Genomic DNA, 27,553 nt, shown 5'->3' on the forward strand with positions numbered 1-27,553 from the left:
GCGCCGACTCTCTGGGCCTCTCCAGGTTGACTAACAGCAAGAAGGCTGAGTTCAAAGGGCAACTCCCATCCCAAAGGTGCCAGGCCAGCCCGCACCAGGAACACATGCTGGGAAACCGGTCTTCACAGAGACCATGGAAGGAGGGGAGAAGTGGGGGGCAGGTCTGGACCTTTCCACGCTGCCCAGAGTTCTGAGCCGTCACCGACACATTCTACCGACAGGGAAGCTGAAGGCGAGTTTGGAGGGCGGTGGGGTCAGGAATTCTACTCAGGAATTCTGCAAAGGCGGTTAGGAATTCTTGTCACCTGCACCAGGGACCATGTTAGTGTCACACGCTGGGAGCCAGGCTGGGAGCTGTCCAAACAGGCAGTAAAGAATACAGCAGCAGCAGCAGCTCCCAGACTGGCTCCCAGCGTGTGACTGACGCAGACATTGTCCCTGTTGCCTGACCAGTCCTGCCCTGACACCTTCCATTGTGGAGCCTTCCTCAGAAGGGAGCAACTTTCTGCAGGCAAACAGTGCAGCTCTTCCCTGGAACACCCGAGTGGCCTTGTAGCGAGCCTGACTCTTATGGTTCTGTCAAGCTCAGTACTGTCTACAGCACCAACTGGCTTTTAGGTCTTCTTCCTAACTCCACCTGGAGATGCTGCAGCAGGGACTGAATTTGTGACTCTTTGTGTGCGAGGCGGGTGCCTCTCCCTGGAACTCCAGCATGGCAGCCTGGGATTGCAGTCCTTGTAGCTCACTCCTCGCACTGCCGGAGGCTGGTTCTTAGCATCCTTCAAGCCTGGAGATCAATAGAGCTACTCCTGTAGTTTATGCCCCCAATCTGCTCTACACACCCAGGAAGCGAGGAGACGGCCGCTCACGACGACGCCTGCTCTCCTTAATGCTGAATTATTTACAGGAGCAGATAGCAGGTTGCCTGATGGATGGGGCAGGTTTACAGTCCTGACAGAGCAATCGGCCTCCCTTCCATCTCTCCAGGTAAGCTGTGCTCCTGCCACACACCTCCCCACTGCACACGGGCAACATAACTTACATGTGCACGACGGAAGTGGAAGGGGGGAGAAGAGCTTAATGGAAAACAGGAGCCAGGGACGACCTCGGAACATGATTCATCCTGGCCTGCTCAGACCCCCCTTCCCCCCTCCCCAGATCTGGGGACAGCAGCCAAGGAGATGAATGAGCAGGAAAGCAAAGTTCATCAGCCCATCAAAGTGTCTCCAAGCCCCTCCCCCCTCCGAAGCACTTGATGGCTCCTGTGCTTGTTCAGCCTGCATGGTGGCACTGAGACATGCAGTGGCAAATCAAGGAGATGGTTTTATCCAGGCGGCCAGGGAGGCGCTTGACCAGAGGATGTATTGCCCAGCATGATCTCCTGTGCAGCAAATGAGTCTCGTTCACGTACTTGCAAAAAAAGACCTGGGAAAGCTGGGAAAGGTGCCCAGAGATTTGGAGTGCCTTTGGTGCAAGGAAGGGCCAAGGTGCGTGCTCTTTGGTTTCCAAGAGAGGTGCATCAATTACACATAGGGTAGAGATACTTTCTGCCCTTTCATAATGGAAGGCCTTGAAGTCACCCACTGAAATCAATGGGCAGCAGATTCCAGATGGACAAAAGGGGTACCTTTCTCCACACAGCACACCTGTAATTTGTCACACTCATAGCCGCAAGACATGATGACAGCCACTGGCCTGGATGACTTGAGAAGGGAATGGAACATTTGAGAAGGGAATAGCCGCCCTGGGTCCCTTTGGGGAGAAGGGCGGGATAAAAATAAAGTTTATTATTATTATTATTAACACAAGTATGGAGGAAGAGAAGCCTATCAATGGGCATTATAGTCATGGTGCTGCATCAAGATCTCTGTTAAGCATAATGGAGCTTCCATGTCCAGGGGCAGTCTACTACGGAACATTTTCGATCAGCCTGATTTATAGCCAAGGGGCATGGCTATAATGGTGATTGGGCAGCAGTGCTCCCCCCCCCAAGTAGCAGCCATTGATGCACATAGCCTAATCTGCCCTGTCAGTTTAGCGACCCAACAAAAATGAGTTCACTACCCATTACTGGGTTCTGGACCTAATGATTGGGAATTAGATGGTAGAGGAGAAACAATTAGGGTGGCCACTTTGAAATGGTTAGATGGTTTGGGCTAGCGGATCAGCCCTTGCCTGGTGAGATGCCCCCTTCCTCCCCCTCCCCATGTCCTCCGATGAGGTCAGTATTCTCCTCTTCCCCCACCCCATTCCCCTGACCTCAGCTCCCTCACCCACCTTGATGATGTCCTCATTGCTGGACTTGCACCCCACCATGGCCGAGACGTCTGTGATGACGCCCGCCATCTCGATGGCAATGACCTTCACGGGAATGGCGACTGTCCGACCGGTCAGGATGGCCGTGTTAATGATCTCTGTGTCCTGGAAGTCAGCAAGGAGGCTTGGTCAGATCACCCTGAAAGGCCTCTAATTCTGCTCCCTTCTGCTGCTCTGCTCACCTCCACAGGTGGCCATCAGGCAAGTCTCTCTGAGAGTCCTTTGGCACTGGTGAGCACAGTGGGGACTGCAATAGCCCCAAACATGCTCAAGGGGGCGCTGTTTTCTGGCGAGTGATGGATGCTGTCTCTCACTGAGCTTAAATCCTCCAAGACAAACAGTCTTGATTAGGTGCACCGGGGAATACTAGTGTGCTAGAAGAGGTCCTGAAGCGTGCCTTGGAAATCTAAGCCACCAAAGTGGTTACAACTATGCCCATTAGAGTGTGGTGAACTCATGCAGCACTGACCTTCCCCCCACCCCGACCTGGTCAATATGTGGTCAGTGGCATCATCATTCCAAGAGTGCACTGGGACCAGGAAGCTGCCTTGCAGTGAATAATCACAGTGCTGGTCTTTCTAGGATGGAACGGTGCACTCTGGCAGGCAGCAGTGCTCCCAGGTCTCAGGTAGGCAGAGGCCTTTCCCAGACCTGCTTCCTGAGTTGCCAGGGATCACAAGTGGGCCTGTCTGTGGGCCAAACACGTCCTCTGAGCCTGTGAGCCCTTCTCTATGAGCTCTCCCCAAAGACTGTGAAGCAGCCGTGCGTGCACCAGGAAGCCCTGATCCACCCTGGAGCCCCGCACAACTGGGCAAAGGGGAGGGTGGGAGATGACGAGGGTGAAGGAGTTAGATAGGGGTCTTTTTAATACCACAGTCAAGTGCACTTCCAGGTTTAATCTTGGGAAAAGACCGCGCTCCAAAGTTTGAGAAAGACTGGCTGATTCTTTGGGAGAATCATCTCATTCTTCTGTGCCTTTCTCATGGGGACACTGCCCAGGGCTCACTCACCATGGCCAAAGGGAGTATGGCACGGATGTCCTTCTGAATGACTGTCAGCTCCGTCACAGCCTTCTCCAGGTCAGGGGGTGGGTTGCGGCCCCGGTAGTCTATGTGCCACATGATGCGCCGGGTCACCGACTGACTGGTGAAGTTTTCCATCTCAAAGTCCAACTGCATGATCTCAAAGAAAGCCTCCTCATCCCTAAGGTGAAAGAGAGAGAAAGAGATTGAGAGAGAGCCCCAGAGCCAGGCACATGCACAGTGTGCCTCTAGAACTGTGCACACGATTCTGAGACAAGCTGCACAGCCAATCAACAAGAGTGGTGTTTTGATCCTGGTGCATGTCATGGGTCATTGATAGCTCACTGTGTTTCTCTAAGGAACGATGGCAACACTGTGCAACCCGCTCCCTCCAGAAAAGACAGGGTAGGACTTCCAAAAGGTTCAGACACACGTGTGTAGTATTGTGTAGTTCTTGTCATTAATGTCAGCCTTCACAGCTCAATAGAACCGTCACCCTTGCATGGTCTGTTTTTTCTCTGTTTCAGCCCAATGTAACGGGCCAGTCACAACAACAGATCAGACAATCCTCTTCTGTACGTGACCTCGTGACGGTGCAAACGTCACACCGCCGTTGTGTGCTACGGAGCCACCTGCAGAAACAGCCAGAGGTTCCGTGCAAGCACCAGAACTGCTCGGTGATGTGGCAGAGGGGGCGGTTTGGGGTGACCAGTGGGCCAGAGTCAAGTGAGAAGAAGGCCGGGCACCCACGCACTGCATTCCGCAGGTTGGAAGGCAGCAATCCTGCCCACCTGCCCAGCTCCTTTCTCCAGCACGTGGGTCCTTTCTTTAGAGAGAGGGGGAGGAAGTCGCAAAACCGCGTTTCTTTCTTCGAGTCAAGATCCTCGCCAGGCAAGGAGTGTGTGCCAGCCCAAAATCACACCCCCGCCCCGGCCAGCCCCAAATCTTCCACCAGCACTGCCTGCTCTCTCCCTCTTGCTACTGTGAAACCTGCTGGTGCTGCAACAAGGCACCCCAGTCCAGCCATCCTCCGAGGCCAGCCAGCACCCAGGGTCACAGAGGGGAGGGCAGTGCCATCTTCTCTGCTCCAAACAGTGTAAAACTGACTGGATGGTGAGATTCCTGATCTGGCTGCCTCGCCATACACAGAATGCCAAAACCATGGACTTCTGACTGCACAGTCTTACCGGCTGCAGCCTGCGTGGGACTGGCATCCGTAAAGAATCGCCCATTGATTGGGGGTGTTGTAAGCCATAAATATGTGAAAAATGCAAACCGGAAAGGCAGTGGGGTGAAAAGTCTTTGTTTTCTATTCCAGGTTTTGGTGGTTTCAAGTATCTAAGCCAGCCCGTCCTAAAGACATGGGCAAGGTTCAGATTTAAACAAAATGCACCAGTGAATCAGATCTCAGGCCTTACTCTCTCTGATGTGCTATAGATGTGCCCTGCAAGACTGCATGGCGTACATCGGAACTACAGACTAACTACTGAGGCAGGAGAGTTGTGTAGAGAGGTGTGCTGGCAAGAGGTGTAAGGAGTTGTGGTTCATCCAGCAGATCTGCACACAGCAGAAAAACCCATAGGAAGGAAGGAAGGTCTTCTGTACACAGTGCCATCCCAAACATGTCTACTCAGAACAAAAGACAAGCCCTGCTGAATGAGCCCAAAGGCCCATCTAGCCCCACTTCCTGTAGCTCACAGTGGCCCACCAGATGCCTCGGGGAGCACGCAAGACAACAAGATACCTGCATCCTGGGGCCCTCCCTTGCGTCTGGCATTCTGAGGTAGCCCACTTCTAAAACCAGTAGGTTGCACATACCCATCACAGCTTGTAGCCTGTGATGGACTTTTTTGCCAGGAATCTGTCCAATCCCCCTTTTAAGGGCATCTATGCTAGGTGCCATCACATCATCCTGTGGCAGGGAGCTCCACAGATTAATTACATGCTGGGTAAAGAAATATTTTCTTTTCTTTGTTCTAGCTCCCCTGCCAGTCAATGGATGCCAGTCCATCACCACATCCCCTGTGGCAAGGAGTTCCACAGATTGTCTCACAGAGTTCAAGGGAATTCGCTGCCAGGTCAACGTGCACAGGACTGCAGCCTAAGCTGTGGAATTCACTGTCACAAGGTAGAGGGGAGGTCACAGCTTTGAAAGGAGGCTGCACACATTGCTGGAGGGGATTTTTCATGAGCAGCAGCAGCAGCTGGAAACAGGAAGCTGGCCTAGATGAACCTTTCATGGAAGGGAGAAGGGCCGATCTTCCAGCTGTATTCAGCATGGAAGCTGGGAATGGGAGCCCCACCTGCAGAGGCAGGCATCTTTGGAGCCCGAGAGGCTCAGGGCCTGCAACAGAGGAGGAGAGCCCCAGCCTTCTGTGCTGCTGTGGGCCTCCTCGTTGAACAGGGACAGAAACTGTATGCTGGGCTGGGTGGCCCACTTTGGCCTGATCCAACCAAGCTCTTCTTAGAGAGTCCAGGAGCAAAAAGAGAGTAACGGGTGGGGTGGACAGCAGGGGGAGGCAGCTGAAGTAATGGGAGGAGCAGCAAAAGCTCTCTCTTGGCTCTCATGCCAAGAAAATGCCAGAGAAAACACCAGGTACAGAAGTGTCCCCCCATCAGAACATTTGGCGTTAGGCAGGGCAGGAAGTGACAGCTCCACCTGGGCATCAAGCAGCACAGCATGGGGGCCCTGAACACCCCCCCCACCACCACCACCAGAGGCAAAGGACTTGAAGCCACAATTCTAGGACACTCCTACCTCTTCCACCCCCACCTCTTTCGCCCCCACACAACTTCATCCCAAGCAAAATTGCCAGGAAATGCCGCACCAAATTACAGCCTTTGATGTCAAATCCCCACTCCAGAGCCGGTCGCTGCAGTCCTACTTGAGCGGGTGGCTTTCTCCAAAGGTGATTGTAATCACTCTGAAATGCATCAGCAGCCTCAACCTTTTCAAAGTGGGATTTAATCTGCAGCCGGAGAGCCAGCCAGCCAGCCCCTGGCTGGTCCCTTCCTCTCATGATACCCACAATCAGTGGCATAGCTAGAGGGAGTACAAAGCACTAAGTTCTGCAGTTGCCTGAACGCTCCATGCAAGTGACCCCTCCGGGCACGGGAGCAAAATGGAGGCAAATACCAGAGAAGACGCAGAGAAGAGGCAAATGCCCTTGTTTTGTTCCCACTGCCCGGAATGGCTCCAAATGGGAGGGGGAGGGGCTGCTTGCACGGCATGTACAGACATCTGCAAAACTTAGTGCTTTGCACCCCTTCTAGCTATGCCACTGTGAGCAATGGACGTCAATGGTAGGCTGTGGGTTTCTCAGGACACGTGCAGGTGGGGGAGGTCCAGGGAGGTCCTGGTTATGTTAGAGGGCCACTTATGGAAATGAAGCTGCAGGCTGAAGGAACGTGGCAGAAAGCAGGGGGCAAAATGCCAAGCAGGAAAGCTGGTGGGGCTCAGACAGGGGTCCCTGAAAAAAGCCCTGTTGTCATGCGAGAAAGGGTGGGGACAGGGATGGATCTGCAACATGGGACAGGCGGTGCACGCACATGGCCAAAAGAGCATCCCTTCGGCTCACAGAACATTCAGTCCAGACACTGCAGGTACAAGAAATGGGGCCAACTCAAGACCTTCCAGCCAAACATTGGCCCCACACCTTAGGATGTACCAGCCTCTACTCCTCCCACCTCCAGGGCTGGAAAAGGAAAAGGGAAGCAGAGCAGAAGCTGGGAGCAAAGAATAGTGGGCAGCTGGGCGTCCTGAGAGATGCTTCAGCCCAGACCTGTCCTTCCTTTTCCAGTGCAGTGGGTGGGCGGAGAGGATCAGCCCCTGCCAAGCTGCTGCCTGAGGCAACTGTTTCAGTTGGCCTCACAGGTGGGCCAGCCCTTGCAACCACTTCACATCGGGGGCTGCTCGCAGAAGCACCCGTGAGACCCCTCTGCAGCCGTCCCCTGGAGTTTCCCCCTCCCGTCGCCACTGACCAGTTTCCTTCTCCACTGATCTCCAAGAAGGAGAAATCGCTGCTCAGCATCTGGGCCTTGGCCTCCTTGAGGACGTGGGCTCCTTAAGCCCACTACAAAGGCTTATCGGGAGCTCCCCAGGAAGCTTCCGCAGGCAAGGGCCTTTGATCTGTGCCTTTGGTTTCACATTGCTGCAGAGATGCCTGCTCATTTTTGCAAAGAGCTGTCTGCCGGGGAGGGTCGTTCGCCTTCCCAGAAATCTCAGCCCCAGCGCCAAGCCTTGCACTGGTTGAGGTCCAAGGCCGTGATTCACCCACGGTGGTAAGCTTCTTCCTGGTGGGAAGCGAGGGAGGCAGAGACAGAGATTGGCCCCAAGGGCAGAACCCATTTAAAGGGATTCTTGCAAAGGGATGTTCTGTCTGTTCCCACTCCTTCCTCTTCTGTGCACTGGAAGCGACAGCATTAATGCTCCTGCTGGCCCCTGGAGGTCTGGGGGCAGGATCTGCTCTCATGACCACCTGACAGGGTAGGCCAGTGGTTTGCAAACTGTGTTTGGAGGAGTGCTGGGGTTCTTCCAAGGTTTATCATCTTAATGAGCCTATGGGATTCGGCTCCACAAGATGGGGTGATGGCCATTAACTTAGATGGCTTTTAAAAGGATTAGATAATTAATGGAGGAAGTGAGGTCTCTTCACAGCTATTAACCATAAGATCTAAATGAAACCCCCAGCTTCTCTATTTGGTCCCTATCACTTCCCCCAGTTTTGCTCCCCAGAAACTCATATCCTTTTGGATATGCAGGTTCCATTTAACTATCATAACTAATAGATATTGATGGACCTCTTCCTCTCCATGACATTGGATAATCTGCTTTCCAAAGCTATTGAAACTAGCAGTCACCGTCACATACTGTGGCAGTGAGTTCCATAAGAGGTTTCTACACATTGGTTATCATTGTTATTACTGCACCCGTTTTAGAGATGAGGAACCAGGGCTGAGAAGGGTTTGCCCAAGACCACACAGTGACTGCCACGCTGCAGCTCAGTTCTCTGCCTGATGAATGGGCTGAGAATAGTCACAGATCAGCGAGGCAGCCTTCCCAGAGGTGCAGCTGGCTCACCTCCCTAACGGAAGCCCACAGCATTTACCAACTGCGGGACAGGCAGAAGTGCAAAGGGGTTGGATACTTTCCCCCAGCACTGAAATGGAGCAATTCTAGCGTGCTGGGGGCTGAAGGAACCTCTGCAAGAAGGAACAGGCTTGTTTGGGGAGCTGTTCGCCCTGTCACGGTCCTCTGGCTTCATCCCATGTCCTGACTGTTCCTCCTACCTCCTGTCCTGGCATAGTCTCCCACCTGGAGTCCTGTGGGGCCCACATGATCCAGGCCTCACAGAAGGGACTGCCAGGTTTCCGAGCTCTGTGAAAAAGTCGCGCAACACACAGGTGGCCTGCTTGCTGGAGATAACCAGATTCCCTGCTGGGCTTTACTGAAACCTATTTAGGATGGGACTTGGCTTATCAGTGGAAGCCAGCACCACCACTGAATGGAGGCCCAGTCAGGCTGTGCCGAGGATGGATCTTGGGGAAAGGCGCCAACATCAAGGCACGCTTGGGTGGAAGCAGGAGAAGTGCTTAGGGTCTCTCCTGGCATTCCAAGGGCCTCTTGGGATGTCAGGAGAAAGGATGGCACCACATGGAGAAACTGGAGGAAGTGATAAATGAAGCCATAAAGGCAACAAGAGGCAAAAATCAAAACTTTAGATATAGGCTGATGGGTTCTGAGCTGTCTGTGACAGATCAGGAGAGAGATCTTGGGGTGGTGGTGGACAGGTCGATGAAAGTGTCGACCCAATGTGCGGCGGCAGTGAAGAAGGCCAATTCTATGCTTGGGATCATTAGGAAGGGTATTGAAAACAAAATGTTTAGTATTATAATGCCGTTGTACAAATCTATGGTAAGGCCTCACCTGGAGTATTGTGTCCAGTTCTGGTCGCCGCATCTCAAAAAAGACATAGTGGAAATGGAAAAGGTGCAAAAGAGAGCACCTAAGATGATTACTGGGCCGGGGCACCTTCCTTAAGAGGAAAGGCTACGGCGTTTGGGCCTCTTCAGCCTAGAAAAGAGACGCCCGAGGGGGGACACGATTGAGACATACAAAATTATGCAGGGGATGGACAGAGTGGATAGGGAGATGCTCTTTACACTCTCGCATAACACCAGAACCAGGGGACATCCACTAAAATTGAGTGTTGGGAGGGTTAGGACAGACAAAAGAAAATATTTATTTACTCAGCGTGTGGTCGGTCTGTGGAACTCCTTGCCACAGGATGTGCTGATGGCGTCTGGCCTGGACACCTTTAAAAGGGGATTGGACAAGTTTCTGGAGGAAAAATCCATTACGAGTTACCAGCCATGATGTGTATGTGCAACCTCCTGATTTTAGAAATGGGCTCTGTCAGATGCAAGGGAAGGCACCAGGATGCAGATCTCTTGTTGTCTTGTGTGCTCCCTGCGGCATTTGGTGGGCCGCTGTGAGATACAGGAAGCTGGACCAGATGGGCCTACGGCCTGATCCAGTGGGGCTGTTCTTATGTTAAGGCTGGGGCAGCAAAACACACCCTGCTGGATGAGGCCAAGGTTCCACCATGCCCAGCATTGTGAGTCTCCCAGTGGCTCACCAGGTGCTTCTGAGAAGCTCCCCGCCAGGGCACAAAGGCAGCAGACCTCCCATGCTGTCCTATGGGGCTATACTGCTCCTGAACATGGGTGCTCCACCCTCATCACTAACCACGACTGATAGAGCCCTCTAAGAAGAGAAGAGCCCTCCTGGATCCAGGCCTCCTAGTTCGCTTCCTGCTTCCAACAATGGCCAGCCAAATACTTCTGGAAAGCCCACAAGCCACAAGCATGGAGTCCATAACCTCTCCCCACACACACACTATTTGCCACTAGCACCCCATTTTCAGAGGTCAACTGCTTCTGAAAATGAAAGCTACTTTCCTCACAGTTATAGCTGCTGATCAACATCTCTTCCTCAACAACTCTGTATAATCCCCTTCCGAAGACGTCAAAACCCATCACCATCCCACATCCGTGGGCATGCATTCCACAGGTGAATGGAGCAGCCTATAAAGAGGCACATCCTTTTGTTGATCCTGAATCGAAGTGACATTCATTTCAGTAGGTTCCAGTGTTACAAGAAAAGTCTGCCTTGTGGCCAGTTTGGAGGAGGCACCTATGCCTGTCTGAATCTTCTCCTCCTTGCATTTATTTCCACACTACAAGTTGAGTCTTCTTCTGAAGCAGGGGTGCCCAAACCCCAGCCCGGGGGCCACTTGCGGCCCTCAGGGGCTCCCAATCAGGCCCTCGGGGAGCCCCCAGTCTCCAATGAGCCTCTGGCCCTCCAGAGACTTGATGGAGCCCATGCTGGCCCAATGCAACTGCTCTCAGTATGAGGATGACTGTTTGACTTCTCATCTGAGCTGTGGGACAAGGGCTCCCTCCACTACTTGCTGTTTCACAACTGTGATGCAGCAGTGGCAGAGAAGTAAAGGCTGGCCTTGCATTGTGCAAGGCCTTTTAGAGGCCTTGAGCTACTGCAAGACTTTAATTCACTCATATAAGTACCATCTCAAATAAATTCATTTATGTAAATTTATTCAAATTTGAAATGTAAATTAATTCTTCCCCCCCCCGGCCCCCAACACAGTGTCAGAGAGATGATGTGGCCCTCCTGCCAAAATGTTTGGACACCCCTGTTCTGAAGCAAAAGGCTAGGCCTCCTCTGCTGTGGCCCCAGTTTTGTTGGTTATACCCAACACTTCTGTCTTTTGCAAGGGAAAGATGCACCGGTCTGGTTAAGAAAGTTTTTTATTTACATGGATTTTGTGTCTAATATTTTTTTTCCCTTCCTTTCTTTCATGCTTCTTCTTAGACCTCAAGCCTGAGGCCAAGTTCTTCAACTTTTTTATCTGCTTTGTACAGCACCTTGTGATTTTAGGCAGTTGATAAATAATCAAGAAGGCTGCAGCCTCCAGGACTGGCTGGAGAGTTGAAGTCAATGCTTGAAACAATCTCAGCTCTTTGTCTCCATTGCAAGTTCCTTGAGTTTGAATTTGCTTGCTTTCTCTCAATCCAAAGTTGAGTCCACCAGTCCTTGGTCTGTGCTGTTCTAATCCTAGTTCCCAGGGTCCTAATATAGTCTAGCCCTAGTCCCCAGGGTCTCTGTGAGATTTCACAAAAACCAGAAAAAACCAAAAGCCAAACTGACACCTTTTGCTTCTCTCCAAAACTGGACTGCAAACAGTGGCATAGCTAGAGGGGATGCAAAGCACTAAGTTTTGCAGGGAGCCTCCTAGCAAGTGGAGTCAGGCATTTGCCTCTGTTTTGCTCCCAGAATGGCTCCAAAGGGGAGGGGCTCCCTGCAAAACTTAGTGCTTTGCATCCCCTCTAGCTATGTCACTGCAGGCAGGCAACTTTGTTCACTGAGCAGCTGGAATGTCTATGAACATCCCATGCCATTGCAATAGCCAAGCCAATCAGTGTGTGAGTATCTACCACCACCAGCTCAATAAATACAGGTTGAAGGAAATAATTGACATGTTTCTTTATTTAAGTGGGGAGGTTTAAGCAGTTTTCAGTTTAAATATGTTTTACTTTTAATCCTCTTCAGTTGCTTTGTCCTTGTGGAAACTGTCTTATGTTCACCTCAAAGTCCCCAAAATCGTTCTCAGCCCCTGGAGTGGTTTCATATAGATGAATAGCAGGAAGGGCAGAATGGAATCCTGTGGGACCCCATAGACTATCAGCCTGTTCCCCAGCATTGCCTTGTTGAAGTGACCCAACAGCTAACAGTTCAGCCCCACATCTCGTTTCTATTTGGCAGTAAGGATGCATTTCTTTGCCCAGCCCCTCGCATAGTCTGACTCTGACCTGCCTGCACTACTGAACCTGGGCTTCATAGATCCAATGTTAGCAACTGTTACCCTGCAGATGCCCGATCTCGTCTGATCTCAGAAGCTAAGCAGGGTCAGATCTGGTTAGTACTTGGATGGGAGACCGCCTGGGAATACCGGGTGCTGTAGGCTTAGACCATGATCTCGGAAGCTAAGCAGAGTCAGGCCTGGTTAGTACTTGCATGGGAGACCGCCTGGGAATACCGGGTGCTGTAGGCTTCTACCAGAGTCTTTCAAGACAAAGAAGGTTGCCAACCAGTACCAATCAAGAAGGGATGTCACATGCCTGTTGGAGCCACTGAGTGGCTGTCTACAAGCCATGGGACCCACTGCAAGGAGATCAAGACACGCTTTGCTGGCTGTGGAAGATTACAGATTACATCAACATGGCCAGAATCCAACTAACTCCCTCCTTGAAAAAGTGCCCCCTAGAGAGGCGAGAGGATGTCAGAAGAACCCTGCTGGATCAGACCCACATTCATCTAGCCCAGTATCCTTCTTCCCATGGGGGCCAGTCAAATGCTTGCAGGGCTTCAAGGCAACAGCTCTCCCCGTTAACCTTCAGCACTTTGCATGCAGGGGTGTACTGCTTCTATATACAGAAGCTCCACTTAGCTTTGATGGTCAAAAATTACTGATGGACTCTCCTTGTCCATGACTCTGTCTAATGCCCATATAAGGCCATGGATGCCAGCGGCTATCATCACACCTTGTGGTGAATTCCACAACGATTCTGCATAGTGTGAAGAAGACCTTTCTTTGGTACATCCTGAATCACCCACCCAACCATTTCATGGGCTAACCTGAGTTCAAGTTTTCATGTGCGAGAGAGGGACGGGGGTATCTCAGTCCACTTTCTCCGTGCTTCATACCACTTTGCACCCCCTGGGGTTATTTCTTTTTTCCCTTAATCTGCCCTCGCCCCAAAGGCAGTCCTACCTGGGCAGGGTGCCACCGATCCAGGTCACATCAACTGTCGACGTGGAGTGTTTGCTGCCCGTCTGGAGTTCCGAATTCACCAGCCACTGGGGGTTTCTGGATCTGGTGTTGAGGACATTCACCCCCTTCTTGGCCTTCACCCTGCCAGGCAACAAGAGAGCAAGAGAGAGGAGAGGAACACCCATTTCTCAAGGACCCAGAGCTCCGTTTGGTTGGGGGGGGGGGCTGCCCCTGACAACCTCCTTCCTTTCCCCAACTCAGCTGTTCTCCAGAATAAAACAGTCGGCAATAGCTGTCACCACCAAGGCAAGAACCAAACCAAGGAGGTTCTCCCTCCTTGAAGGTTCTCTTGAAGGTCCACTTGAAGGTTCTCCCTCCTAGTTGCACACTTCTTGGGGGTCCCCAGAATGCATGCCCCAGCTAAGGATTCATAGGCACAGGGGCAGGACAATCCATCCAGGCAGGAGAGGGACATTTATTCCAGTTGAGGGAGCTGTCCTTGTCATTCGACCACCCTCGCCTGACTCTGGGCCCTGGGATGTTGGACTACGGAACCCAGGCTGGATGCAGGCCAGGTCCAGTGGGAGTGGCACACTAGCCTGATGCCTTCTGAGATGAAGAAGCTTCATCCCTCAACAGCAGACCAGCTGTTGGCTCACAATGGCGGTGACGCTAGTATTTACCTGCTTGTTTTGGGACAGAGGAGAGGGGAAACTGGGGCTTCCCACACGCACTCAAACAGCTCCCCCCCCAACTGCTCCCTGTAGGTGGCTGGACCACCCCAGGCTCAGACAGCCAAATGAGAGCAGCGGTGAGAAACAGCCTCCTTGTGCGCGCTGGCAGGGACTGGGGCAACTTTGCTCTGGTGGGTATGTCAGTGACCATCACAGGGTCAGGCGCCTTCCTGTGCAGAACCTCAGTTGCAAAGCTGGGAAGCCTCTCAAGCACCTGAGACTCGGGGGACAACACTGGAGGGGGATATTTTGGTACTTCTCAGGGGACTGGAGGGGCTTTCGCCAGCAGCAGCCACTTCTCCCAGAAATCCTCTGGCCCTCCAAGTTTCACTGCACAGGAAGCCTTCAGCTGAATCAGATCATTGCCTCCTTTGCTCTGACCTACTGCAGCATCTCCAGGGCTTCAGCCTGGGGGAGCCTTTCCCAGACCAGGGGATGTCAGGGTGGAAGCCGGGCAGCCCTGTATACAGAGCAGGCACAGGTGAGCAGGACTCAAGGGTCAGCCTGCTGGGAAGGATGGAGAAGCAGCCCACCCCTCTCCAGGCACCCCCCTCTGCTTCCATCTCCAGCCACGGTCACATATGGCTTTGGTCTGTGCTTGGCTCTTGAGCAGCCAGGCCATTTCTCTCCACAGGCCCACGGTGGTGCTGCTTACCTGAGTGTAAAGTGTTCCACGGTCGAGTTGCCCATCAGGTACAAGACGATGCTCAGCACCTCCCCCGGCTTGAGGGGCTTCTCCGGGAGGCGGATGAAGAGATGGTCGTCCAAGCGTTGCTCCTGCAGGGGCTGGGCAGGCGGTGGCGGGACCAGCCTCAGACTGCCAATGCGCAGGAGCGGGTGCTGCGTGGGGCCTTCGGTCCGCGCCCCCGCCCCTCCCCTCCGCAGCACCGGGTCACCCCCGCACTCCCCCATCCCATCGGGCGCATGGAGCGTGTAATAAAGTTCCACCTGCTGGGCATCGCCAACTGGCTCCATTCCCTCGGGGGCTTTCCTGCGCCCCAAGGGCACGGCAGAAGGTCCAAACCAGGCCTGAGGCAGCTCCGCTTGGGCCAGGCAGGTGGCCAGGCTGCCTCGCAGGCGGCAAGAGGCCCGGAGCTCCCGGGACTCGCGGAAGGCGTGGAGCCGCACGCAGGGCAGCTGCTCAGTCACGTCAAAGTCATCCCAGTCGCGCCCAGCCACATAAAAGAGCACCTGGGCTGTGGGCTGGCTGGCCGGCACCCGCGTGCGGACAATGAAGGCGCGCACCTTCCAGTTCACCGTCAAGCGGGCCGGGATCTCCAGGGTGCTGGAGGGCTGCAGCAGTTCCTTGGGCAGTGCCAGACTCGCACTGAAGGGCCCCAGAGAGATGTTCAGGACTGGCAGCTCCTTGGTCTGGAACACAACGAAGGGCTCCGAGCGCGTCAGGCCAGCGCTGCCGTTCCAAACCGGTGCCAGCCGCATCTCCTTCAGGAAGAAGGCCAGGCGGGTGTTGGAGAGGCGATAGCTTACTGGGAGAACGGCAGCTGCCAAAGGCTGGGAGGTTTCTGGGGGCTCCGAGCTGGTGGGAGGGATCTTGGCTTGGGCTGGAAAAAAGGAGAGTGGAGAGAACGCAGTGAGTGACCAGTTAGCATTGCCCACCTCATCTTTTCTCTCTTATCCCCATCCCCTGGTTCAGTGCTACAACATCTGCCCAACATCTTGTCCAAGACCACTGAGCAACACAACTACTGAAGCTGCCATCTACTGAGTCAGTCAGCCTAGTTCAGGGTGACTGTTGACGCAGACTGTAGCCGCTCTCCAAGGTCTTTTCCAGACCTACCTGAGGCCCCAAGTTAGGACCTTCTGCAGTTGAGGCATGGCCACTTCCTCTAAACTGCAACCTGTCCTGAAAACAACTGGGCCTGCTCTGGGCCAGCAACTGGGCCTGCTCTGCCTCCAAACCATATCCAGACCCCACAGCTGATTGTGTCCACATGGATCTGGATGCTCTACCTTGGCATTCCCAGGAGTAGCCATGCGCGACAGGCCCCAGCTTGCCCAAACCGATCTCCCAACCTCAGAGGCAGCCTGAGAGACTATTAATCAGCAATCACCTTCATTAACCCTCCTAATTGCATGCAGATTGCGTCCTTCAATCAGTCGCTGCCAGTGTAACGGCGATGCCGTTTGGGTATTTATAGCTCATGGCCAACAGTCTTATCAAGAAGATGGGAACAGAGGAGGAATGTCGCTTGTGCCTGATGAGGGGCCGGGACGTCTTGACCCTCCAAATGAATCACGGAGTCTGAGAGGGAGTCCGACTGGCAAAAATTACTCAAAACATTTTGGTGCAGAAAAGTGTCAGAGCTCAATTCAAGGCTCCGGCTGCACAAAGGCGAGGGGTGAGGGGTTCCTCACCGGTGGCTGCCTCTTGGATACCCCACGATGCTGCTGCGGGAAGCCATTTCATCACCCAACATTTGAATTCTACAGGAGGGTTTTCCCCCCTACAGTGGACTGCCTCTGTGAGAGGCAAATCAAGGCCTCAGGATGAGAGCGAACGGGTGAGTGAACTGGGGAAACACTTGGAGAAGTCTGTGTGAGTGGCTGAGCCTCCGCAGCTTCCTGACGAAGGAAGGCTGCAAGCTCTGACCAGAACAATTCCTGGAGACTTTTTCCCCCCAACATGATGTCAGGCCATTAAGGAGGACCTGTGAAAATCTCCAGCAGGGACATGCAGTGAGTGGGGAGGCAGATGAGGCAGATGAGGCAGATTTCTCCCCACCAGAGTCTTTCAAAAAGCACTGCCACCGTGTGAGGTGTGCAAGCACTCACAGCCTCTGTACTGTGCACATGAAGCTTGCACACCTCACAAGGTGGCAGTGCTTTTTGAAAGACTCTGGTGGGGAGAAATCTGCCTCATCTGCCTCCCCACCCACTGCACATACCTGATCTCCAGCATCGCCTGCAGTCATCATCTGCAGGGTGAGGATGATTTCTGGAGTCCCCAGGACAACCCTGCAGTGTTGGCAACCCTCAGCTGAACAGCCCTGGGTCCAGGTCTGAAGCCAGTCCACAGATAAGCAATGCCTGGAGTTGGAGGTGTCCACCAATGTTTCATTCATGTGCCTTTGCAGTGAGTTGTGAGCAATGAACAGCTTTTAACTGTCAATCAAATCTTGAGGCTCACCTCTCAGGTCCTACACTGTGACCACTAGGCACAGCCAGGCCTCCTAGTTCAGCTGTTCCTGTGGCCTGGGAGGTCTAAACCATTTCAGACCCTTTCGGGAAAATGCAAACTGCAAAAAAGTCTCCAGGAATTGTTCCGGTCAGAGCTTGCAGCCTTCGTTCGTCAGGAAGTTGTGAGCTCAGACACTCACACAGGCTTCTGCAAGTGTTCCCCCAGTTCGCTCACCAGTTTGCAACACTGTCTGCTGAGAAAGCACCTTTTGCCTGCTAGAGATCTAGACAGCCCAACTGCTGAGTGCATAAGTCAGCCACAGCACTAGCAGAGCACTGCTCTGATGCAGTTTTTGGGACCCACTGTTTCCCCCAATAGCAACGGCAGGCATCTAGGTCCTGCTTGGGCAGGTCTATCAGCTGACGTCTGGGTGATTTGCAGGAGTTTAGCAAAACAACAACAAAAATATTCCCCCTCCCCCATCTTTCCAAATTAGGCTGCAGAAATTAAGAAATTTTGGAGAGGAAAAATAGGAGTAGATATTTGTGGGAAAGGACTGGGACCTGGTGGTGAAAAACAAATTCCTGCACTCCACACATGCTCAAAGTTACTCTTGTTCCTTAATACTATGTCTGCCGCTCCCCACCACTATTTTGCCCCTGGCTTCAGCTGGTGGACCTTGAAAGGTCCTAGTAGGTAAAAAGTCAATCTGACAAGCAGGACCCTCAGGGCCTCAGAATATCTGGCACTGGCATTCAGCTGGCAACTCCAAACCCCCAAGTGAAGCAGGAGCTGCTGCTGTGCCTCTTCTCTCCCTCAACAGGGGCAATCTGAGCAGCGCCTGAGCTGATCCAAGCAGCCGCTAGAGGTGTGTGCAAGCTGTCTTGCAATTAGCATTGGAAGCAAAGGCACAGCCACTCCCCAGCTTTGCCTGGTGTTAATAGGTAGGCAGCCTTGTTGGGGGGGAGGCAGCAGAGGCCAGGTCCGCAGAGAACTGGCTGCCAGCAAAGCCACAGAAGAGCATCTCAGAGGCCACAGAGGGCAGCTAGTGCAGGCCTCCAAGGGGCAAACAAAAACTCGCATGGATTTTGCAGGAAAGTTCTGAGCAGGGAGAAGCTGCGACTGCAGCAGGCGCTCACTGATGGGTCTTTCCTGGAAAGTCTCCAGGCTCTTCTGCAGCATTTCTGGGAAGATTCAAACCCAGAGTATACCTGCATAAGAAAAGGGCAGCTTGTCACCCTTGGACCTCAGAGTGTTCCTTGGGTGCTTAAGAGAACTAAATGGCCTCCCTGTTCCAAAGCAGAAGCAGGGTGAACCAGCAGTGGTTTTCATGTCTGCCTGTGAGCTTCCGAGAGACAGCTGGCTGACAGCCCAAACCTATGCACGTCTACTCTGAAGTAAGTTCCATTATAGTCCGTTGGGCTCACTTCCAGGTAAGTGTGATTAGGAATGGGTTGTCACTGCCTTTGGAAACAGAGCATTCGTACAGAGGGGAGCGGGCATCTGCCTGCAGAAATCTAGCACCACAAGGTGAAAGGCTCTGGCCCAGTCTGCCCTTGAAGCACTAGAGTTTTACTTGCAGGGCGGAACATTTCAAATTCTGATTATCAGAGCATAAAGGAAAGGAAACAGAGATTCTCCCATCTCTCATGTCCACTCTGAAGTGGTACAGTCCTTTACACCACTTCTGGACCCCACTGCCTTGGTGTCTACCCTGCTTGTGCCACCAAGTCCCCCCACATCTGTCCACTTTTCCTCAGGCAGGTTCGCCCAGCAAACACAGGCCTCTGCTCTGCATTCAGGGTACGTTTCCAGCCATGGCCATTTGTCTCCGCCTAATCTCTCAGCAGAGAGTCGTTGCTAATATCCCAACACTCTTGGCTTTTGCCAGAGCAAGCGTGGAGCCACTGACAACGCACCCTGCATACTGCGCTTGGCCACTGGTTTATTTCACATAGCACAGCAGACGGATGATCAGGAGATGTGCTGGCAAGGATGTGTGTGGTGTATGTGTGGGTGGAGTGGGAGCCGGTTACCATTAAACCTCAGAGTTAACTTGTAAAAGCCCCATCAGACCTGCCTGCCTTTGCTAGACTCAAATCCAGGAGACTATGAGAAAGACAGCATATAAATACTGTGATAAAGAAACAAACAAAGAAACAGGAAGGTGGGCAGCTGGAGGGGGCCGGAGAGTCAGGAGAGCCAGCAGTTCTCTGGCGGCAGCGGGGGGGGGGGAGGAATTCTTCCCTGGCACCAATTCCACTCCAAACTGGAGAAGAAATGAGAGTGTTGTGTCTATTTCCTGTTTGAGGCGAGCATTACGAGCCACTCACCCCCAGAAAAATGGCTGTCAGCCACGTCTAGCCAGGGCAGAAACGCTGCCCTTTGGCCATCCCACTCTCCGGGTCAGGGTCTTGCTGAAGAATCCACTGTTTCTGCCTCCGGTTTCTCCTCTGAGCATGTTTGTCTCTTGGGCATCTCTGCAGCCCTGCATCTCACCCAGAGGTAAGTCCTCCTCCTCTGGTATTGCACCAGGGGCACAAAATCCAGGGTGCATCTCAGCCTCTGACTTCTCCCTGCCACTGCCCAAACCCGCTTCCAGAGAAGCGACCTTACAAGGGAAAGAGCTGCCAGTCCACTGCCTGCTCTTCCCCACAGCCAGCTCCGGCTCCCGCACCTCATGCCCTGCGCTCAGGGAGCTGTCCATGATCTGCCACTTTCCTGACCTCTTAATCGGGATTATCTCATGACCTCCCAGCCACGTGCTGCTGACTCACTTCCACCAGAAGGTTCATGCTCTCTCTCTCTCTCTCTCTCTCTCTCTCTGTTTGTGTAGGGGCAGGGGGAGTCATTAGAAAAGGCACTGAGAACAAAATAGCTAATATTATAATGCCATTGTACAAATCAATGGTAAGGCCACACCTGGAGTATTATGTCCAGTTCTGGTCGCCGAATCTCAAAAAAGACGTGGTGGAAATGGAAAAGGTGCAAAAGAGAGCGACTGAGATGATTTCGGGGCTGGGGCACCTTCCTTATGAGGAAAGGCTATGGCGTTTGGGCCTCTTCAGCCTAGAAAAGAGACGCCTGATTGAGACATACAAAATTATGCAGGGGATGGACAGAGTGGATAGAAAGATTCTCTTTACACTCTCACGTAACACCAGAACCAGGGGACATCCACTAAAATTGAGTGTTGGGAGAGTTAGGACAGACAAAAGAAAATATTTCTTTACTCAGCGTGTGGTTGGTTTGTGGAACTCCTTGCCACAGGATGTGGTGATGGCATCTGGCCTGGATGCCTTTAGAAGGGGATTGGACAAGTTTCTGGAGGAAAAATCCATTATGGGGTACAAGCCATGTGTATGCGCAACCTCCTGATTTTAGAAATGGGCTATGTCAGAATGCCAGATGCAAGGGAGGGCACCAGGATGCAGGTCTCTTGCTATCTGGTGTGCTCCCTGGGGCATTTGGTGGGCCGCTGTGAGATACAGGAAGCTGGACTAGATGGGCCTATGGCCTGATCCAGTGGGGTTGTTCTTATGTTCTTATGGAGTCACTCATAATGACCCCAACTGCTGCTGGCACAGATGGTCCAAGGGCCCGATGGACATGGGTGCTCAGCCAGGCCCCAGCCTGACCCACTCTGACTCTTGAGGGTCAGCATTACATCTGTGGACAGACTGACCTCCCCCCGAAGCCATCAAAAGCCGTCTGCAACAGGGGTGCACTCAAGGAAGTTCCCCCAGGATGCCCAGGTGACTTCAGCTGCCAGGAGTGTCTTTCCCTGGCCTCAGTGGGTGCCTGCTGTGCCAGAGGAATAGGGCCTCCCCTTGGTCACCTCCAGGCTGACTACTGTCCATGCTGCATATGGGGCTGCCCTCGTAAACAGCTTGGAAATATCAGCTGGTGCGAGGTGACTACACTTGGACGCTGGGGGGGGCGCCTGGCAACATGAGAGTATCACCCCCATCCTATGCCAGCTACAGTGGCTTCCCATTTGTTTGCAGGTTCCATTCAAGGTGGAGGTTTTGGCACTTAATGCTGTACCTGCTACTTCAGGTCCATCTTTGCCCACGTGAGTTTGCCCTAATCTTGTGCTGAGCCTCACAAGTCCCGCTCTCTCGTCTACCACCACAGATGCATTCAGGGCAGGGCCTCATGTGTGGTGGTGCGATGTCTCTGGAACTCTCTCCCAGAAGAGGACCACCAGATGACCTTCCTGGAGGCTTTTCAACAGGTGGCAAAGACTTCTTGCTTCCACCTGACTGTTGTATGATTTTGTCTCCAATTCGATCTGCTTTTTTTTCCTTTGTCTTTTATTGTGATTTCAATTTGACTGATGTCCACCACCTTGGGAGGTTCTTAGCTCTGAAAGGCAGGTCTAAACCTTGACAAGCAATTCAGACATGGGATGCGTGTGGCATCTCCACAGCAAAAGGGCAAGACTCACCAAAATGTGTCTGGTTATGTTTCTCATCATATTCTCTGCTCTCTGGGGGTTACGCGAGGCGACACCAGCAAACACTTTTTCTCATCACGCCTGCTAATGTTTTCCTAACTCTGAGAACACAACCAGGGAGGGTCTCGGCAAGTGACAGAGCAGGAGAATGAGACAGGTGGCAAAGTGCACACACTCAGAGATAGAGGATTCTTATCGTGAGCACAGCTGTGTGATCTTCACTCAGGAGTGGGACTGCATGTACAGCACAATCCTACAGAAGCAGAGAAAAAGCCCCACAATCGTTGCATTGGGCACAAACTCCAGTTTCTCTGGGATCAAACCACTCAGAAGAAATATCAGCCCTGCTTCATCATACAGCAGCATAGCTATGCAATCTGGCACCTGGGGCACAAAATTTTTAAGCACCTCCTCCCGGACCTTAGAAAGACACTTCTGGTTTTCAGCAAAAACCGGAACTGCCTTTCTAAGGCCTCTGGCAGGCCTTATCAAGCCTTCTAAGGCTTGGGGAGGCCACACATGACCTCTCATGTGAGAACCCTGGGTGTGGGACCCAAGAAAATTGACCCCCTGTCCCGCTCTTCAATATGCCACTGGGATAAGATTACAGAGACAAAGGTCTGTGTAGTACCTCTTCCCACATAATCCTCAATGGGAAGTCTGAATGTAAGGCATGAAAGCAACAGTCTTCCCCAGCGGTATGTTCCCAGCATCTGGTCCTCTGAGGTTAGACTGACTCTGAACAAGAAGGTTCCCTTTAGCCATCATGGCCTATAGCTACTGGCAGGCCTTCCTCCTTCTGTGCATTTGTCTAATCCAGGGTGTCAAACAGAAGGCTTGTGGGTCGGATGCAGCCAACGGAAGCTCTTTCTCCAGCCTACATGGTAGTTGGGCTCTCCTACCACCACCATCAGCTTCTCTCAGCTACGGAGCTGTGCTGCCACTTATAAAGGGCAGCCTGCATGATAATTGGGCTCTCCCAAATATGATCAAGATTTGCATATTTTCTATCATTTTGAGTTTCTAAGTTGGAAGAAAGTGCTTATTCCTGGTCATCAGCTGCTTAATGACGTAACTTTCTGCTAAATGACATCACTTCCGACCCTCAGCAGGCATCATAAATGCTAATCAGCCTGCCGTACAAAACAAGTTTGACACCGCTGGTCTGATCCCTCTGCATGATGCTTGATCCATGACCAGAGAGGGATTCAGCTACAAATGCTTGACCTGCAGGGTTAACAGAGCTTTGGGAGGAGGTTTCGGTTTTGAGACAGTGTTGGGTAAACGGAGTGAAACTGTTCCCTTCCCCAACACCTGAGCTCATGTCAACCTTGGACACGGACACACATCAAGTCTAGTAAAGCCCAGTGAAGGGAAAAGTTAAGAGAGCACATCACAGATCTCCTGAGCCACATGGGGTTTGGCCTCAAGGATTTCTTCTTATTTTAACAAACGGAAGCAAGTGCCTTGTCTGTATAATTCTGGGAATGCACTCGACACAGTGGTGTAGCAAGAGGGAGTACAAAGCACTAAGTTTTGCAGGCGGCCTCAGTGCTGTGTAGAAACGGTCCCTCGCCCTCCCCTTCAAAGCCATTCTGGGCAGGGGGAGCAAAACAGAGGAGAATGCCAGAGAAGACTCTGAGAAGAGGTGTAGTCCTCCATTTTGCTCCCACCTTCTGCTTTTCACCCCCTCTAGCTACACCACTGACTCAACAGTATGCAGGCAGCCTGAAAAGCCAGATTGCTCCAGCGTCTGGGGTTAATGCTGGAGGATCTGATACACCCCAAGGCATCCACCATAACTAGCAGAACCACACACAAAAAATTACTTGTAGCAGAGAATGATGCAACATACAAGCAACCACATCTCGCTTCTTAATGTCTTGCTTATGCAGACCACAGAATTCAGTTTTTCTCACTGCAGGATTTTGATAATTTTGTCTACACAAAGTTTACACAGCCCTGGTTTTGTTAATCACAAAAAAAGGACCCACACATGGGACGTTCAGCATTCAAACAACTTTAGAACTGACATGGCATGTACTGAATTGTGTTAAAAATTGATTTTCCCTCTCACGTTTCTGCACTTTGTATATCAATTTATGCCAAAATGCTTTCCACAAAACCCTGGAAGAAGAGCAATAGTCCATTTGAGAGAGAATGGCTGAAAACAATTCCAAATCAATTTTCACTCATGAAATTAATACAATATTCAATACCTTGAGACATGCCGATCTAGAGAATCTGCTGCAGTTTATATTTTCACTTGGGGCCTAATGTCCAGTCCATCTCTTAAAGGGTTTAATGAAATGCAATTCCTCTTGCAAATAGTGTATACACAGTCCTGATTACTGGCTTCTTAGAAACAGGACGTCTTCCTTCCTGCTGACAAAGATCCTTACACTACCAAGTTAAATGCAGAGCCTTTGGGCAGCAGTCTGCAAACTGTATACCACAGCACCCCAGGGCACCGCAGCGAACTCACAGAGGCACTCTGGGAGGTCCCTGGCAGTCTCTTCTTACCACCTCTCCTGGCCGCCGCCACCTCTCCTGGCCAGGACAAGATCGCACTACATCATATACAACTGCCACTGTGTCAGGGCAGCATGAAAGAAGGGTGCCGTGATCATACTTGGGGGGCTCAGGCAGCAGCTCTTGGGTACCTTATTTCTTGTGCCACTGCGGCAGCTCCCAGGCAGAGAAGGGTATTGGCTTGATTTTTGCTGCTCCACAGGGCCACCCAGGGAATGATCACGGTGGGTAGTGCAGCTCATCAGCCCAGCCAGACCGTATGATCTGAGGAGCCAACAGGAACATGGCTAGCCTTATGAAACTGTTGCTTCAGGCTGGATTTCTCAGCCCGAGTGATTTGTGCTGAAAAAGTCACAGAGACTCCTGAATCTCACTGCCTTTTAGGACTGGACCACCTGTGTGACCTCGGTTAACTGCCTACCTTCCTCTGGCACTTTTAACATCTTGTTTGCTGCTCTGGACCTTGACTTGTGCCCAATCTGGACTCCCTAGTTGCACCCAGCCCTTCCAACCAACTGCTAGCCAACCTGACTGCACCCACTGAGAGGGCCAAGTCCTTCGGGGCCCCCAACACTCACACAACTTGCTGCAAAGAGCAGCCATTGGATAGAGGGAAGGAGCTGGCAGCTCCCCAGGTGCCCATGCTGGTCTTCAATCAAACCTGTTAAATACCCTGCAGCTCAAGAGTGTTTCATTATTCCCGAGAGCCTGCTAGTAATTCAATTAAAAGCTTCAGAAAAAAGCAGCCCTTGACGCTACCTGTTTATTTCGCAGCAAGAGGCCAGGAATTCTCAATAAACCATTTGAATACCCTTGAAATTTATAACCGTGATATATGGCGCCGGTAAAGACAGGGCAAAAACTATTTTGCTACGATTTGAATGCAGAAGGCTGCCCACTGCTGAGTCAGGCCACTGGCCCATCTGCCCTGGTGCTGCACTGACCTGCATCAGCCCTTCCAGGGAGATAACTTTCCCAACAATGCTAATTGTGATCCTTTTAAACAGAGCTTCTGGGGGTGGAATCACCTACATGCGCGGTACGTGACTGACCACTGAGCTTAGGGGCTTCCCCAGGGAGACTCTCAGCCTGGCGCTCCACCGAGTTCAGTATGGGCAACACTGCCTGGCAGCAGATTTGTAAGATTCCAGACAGTCTTACCCACCCTCGCCTGGAAATGCTGCCACGGCCCTTCTGCATACAAAGCAGTGCTCTACCCACTGACAGGTCTACAAAGCTTGTGTCCTGAGTACACTTCTGTACTGCAGCGAGTCATGGACTCTTCACTCACAACAGGAGAGGAAACTGAATGCTTTCCACATGCGCTGCCTCCGACGTATTCTCGGCATCACCTGGCAGGACAAAGTTCCAAACAAACACAGTCCTGGAACGTGCTGGAATCCCTAGCATGTATGCACTACTGAAACAGAGACGCCTGCGTTGGCTTGGTCATGTCGTGAGAATGGAAGATGGCCGGATCCCAAAGGATCTCCTCTATGGAGAACTCGTGCAAGGAAAGCACCCTACAGGTAGACCGCAGCTGCGATACAAGGACATCTGCAAGAGGGATCTGAAGGCCTTAGGTGTGGACCTCAACAAGTGGGAAACCCTGGCCTCTGAGCGGCCCGCTTGGAGGCAGGCTGTGCAGCATGGCCTTTCCCGGTTTGAAGAGACACTTGGCCAACAGAGACAAAGAGGCAAAGAAGGAAGGCCCACAGCCAGGGAGACAGACCAGGGACACACTACACTTGCTCCTGGTGTGGAAGGGATTGTCACTCCCTAATCGGCCTTTTCAGCCACACTAGACGCTGTTCCAGAACCACCTTTCAGAGCGCGATACCATAGTCTTTCGAGACTGAAGGTTGCCAACTGACCCACTGACAACCGTGTCCCAACAAAATGTCTCCCAGTCGCTGGCATCCACAAACATTTGAATCCATTCTTTTTGTGTCCTGGGCATTTGAGTGGGATGCAAATAACCGAGATGCAAAAACAAACAAAAAACAGACGAATGTCCAGGGATGTCCACGACCAGAACACAATTGTCTAGGGTGCAAATACCCTAGTACCCCCACTGACCTACAGATGCTCCTGAGAAACATCAGAAGCTGTTTTCTGCTGAGTCAGACCCTTGGTCTGTCTGCCCTAGATGCTCTCCAGGGGCTAGCAGCAGGAAGCTTCTCTCCCAAGAAATTGTAGTTGAGTTCCTTCAACTGGAGATACCAAAGGCTGAACCTGCCATCTTCTGGATGCGCTCAGCCTATGAACCATGGCATGGAGAAGAATCAAGTGCACCTTCTTTCCACAAGCTCAAGTTTCACAAGTTCCTTCACTGGTTAATTACCTGAGAGAAGCTATCGCAAGACTGGCAGGATGTACCGTCTGCAACCCCCCCATGTCTTTTAGCATGGTGGGTGTCACAGAGAAACAAAACGAGTCTCCTTCTCAAAGGACCTGCTCCAGTGCACACGTGCAGGCTCCATCCAGCATCAACAACAGCAGAAAAAATGCTGGAGGGTGGTCCAGAAGGGACATGTGGGGGGCATGAAACTGGCATCAACAGTGGTCCTCCCAGTAGCTATTTCTTGTGCACAATGACACTGCATCTCTCTGATGGGGCATCTATGAACAAAATCTCTGAGAGCTGCCAGTGCTACCGGGGGAGGGGGCAGCATTTTTCTACCCATAAGCCCCCATCACAGCAATATGTCATCATGTAGTGTTATCCTGTGGAACTTCTGTACCAAAAAAGAGCACACAATGTTTTGACTCCACACCCCCAGTTTTGCACTTCCAAAAAATCCCCTTTAAATTATCCTGGAATTTCATCAGGGGAGATTTCATCCAGCCCTGAATTTGAACCAATTTCCCCATCGACATCCCTCCCCAGATTGCCCCAGGGACTCAGGGAAGAATCCCTATCTCACTTCCAGAGCTGGTGTTCTGCATTCTGAAGGAGCCAGGCTGAGCTGGGGGCAGCATCTCCAGGCATGGCTCAGAAAGAGCCTTCTGTGAAACCCTGCAGAGCTGCTGCCAGTCTGCGTTGACAACATGGAGCCCTACGGATCAAACGCCCGACTCCACTGGAGGCAGTTCCTAGGTCTTGAGCAAGGCGTGGGCAGCTGGCACTCTAGCCCTCTCCTTAACGGACAAATGAATCCTAAAACGGGTGGGATCCATCCATTTAGACCACATGCAACCAAACTGCATTCTGCCTATGAATTATTTCTTTCCATTACACCCATTTTCCACTCACAGATGCAAGACTAAAGAGTCCTTTTTGATCTGCGATCTCCTCCTCCCACAGTGGGAAGAGGAGTCCTGGCTCATGTCCTGTTTGGCTTCCTTTTCACTTAGCCCAATCAATGGAATTCCCTCTGGAGTTTGTCAGTGAGATGCAGGAGGGGCCCTTCCAGAGGGGTGGTGGGTGGATAAAAATGGCCCAGCCACCTGGCTGCTTGAGAGTCACTCACAGGGAACAGAAAGCACAAGCTTGA

At 52.1% G+C, this 27,553-nt stretch overlaps 1 protein-coding gene and 1 pseudogene across 1 annotated transcript in view; one reads left to right on the forward strand and one right to left on the reverse strand.

Annotated features, from left to right (window-relative positions):
- Window positions 1-27,553, reverse strand: part of TMEM132E (transmembrane protein 132E) — a 108,924-nt gene that overhangs the window by 11,127 nt on the left and 70,244 nt on the right. Inside the window, exons 2-5 of the mRNA XM_066636151.1 lie at window positions 14,582-15,488; window positions 13,193-13,333; window positions 3,327-3,519; window positions 2,278-2,421 (exon numbers count right to left, since the gene is read on the reverse strand). Of these exons, the coding sequence (XP_066492248.1) occupies window positions 2,278-2,421; window positions 3,327-3,519; window positions 13,193-13,333; window positions 14,582-15,488 (1,385 nt within the window). The remainder of the gene's footprint in view (window positions 1-2,277; window positions 2,422-3,326; window positions 3,520-13,192; window positions 13,334-14,581; window positions 15,489-27,553) is intronic.
- Window positions 12,269-12,385, forward strand: LOC136659859 (5S ribosomal RNA; annotated as a pseudogene).

The sequence above is a fragment of the Tiliqua scincoides genome, chromosome 8 (assembly GCF_035046505.1).
Source record: "Tiliqua scincoides isolate rTilSci1 chromosome 8, rTilSci1.hap2, whole genome shotgun sequence".
Lineage (NCBI taxonomy): Eukaryota > Metazoa > Chordata > Lepidosauria > Squamata > Scincidae > Tiliqua > Tiliqua scincoides.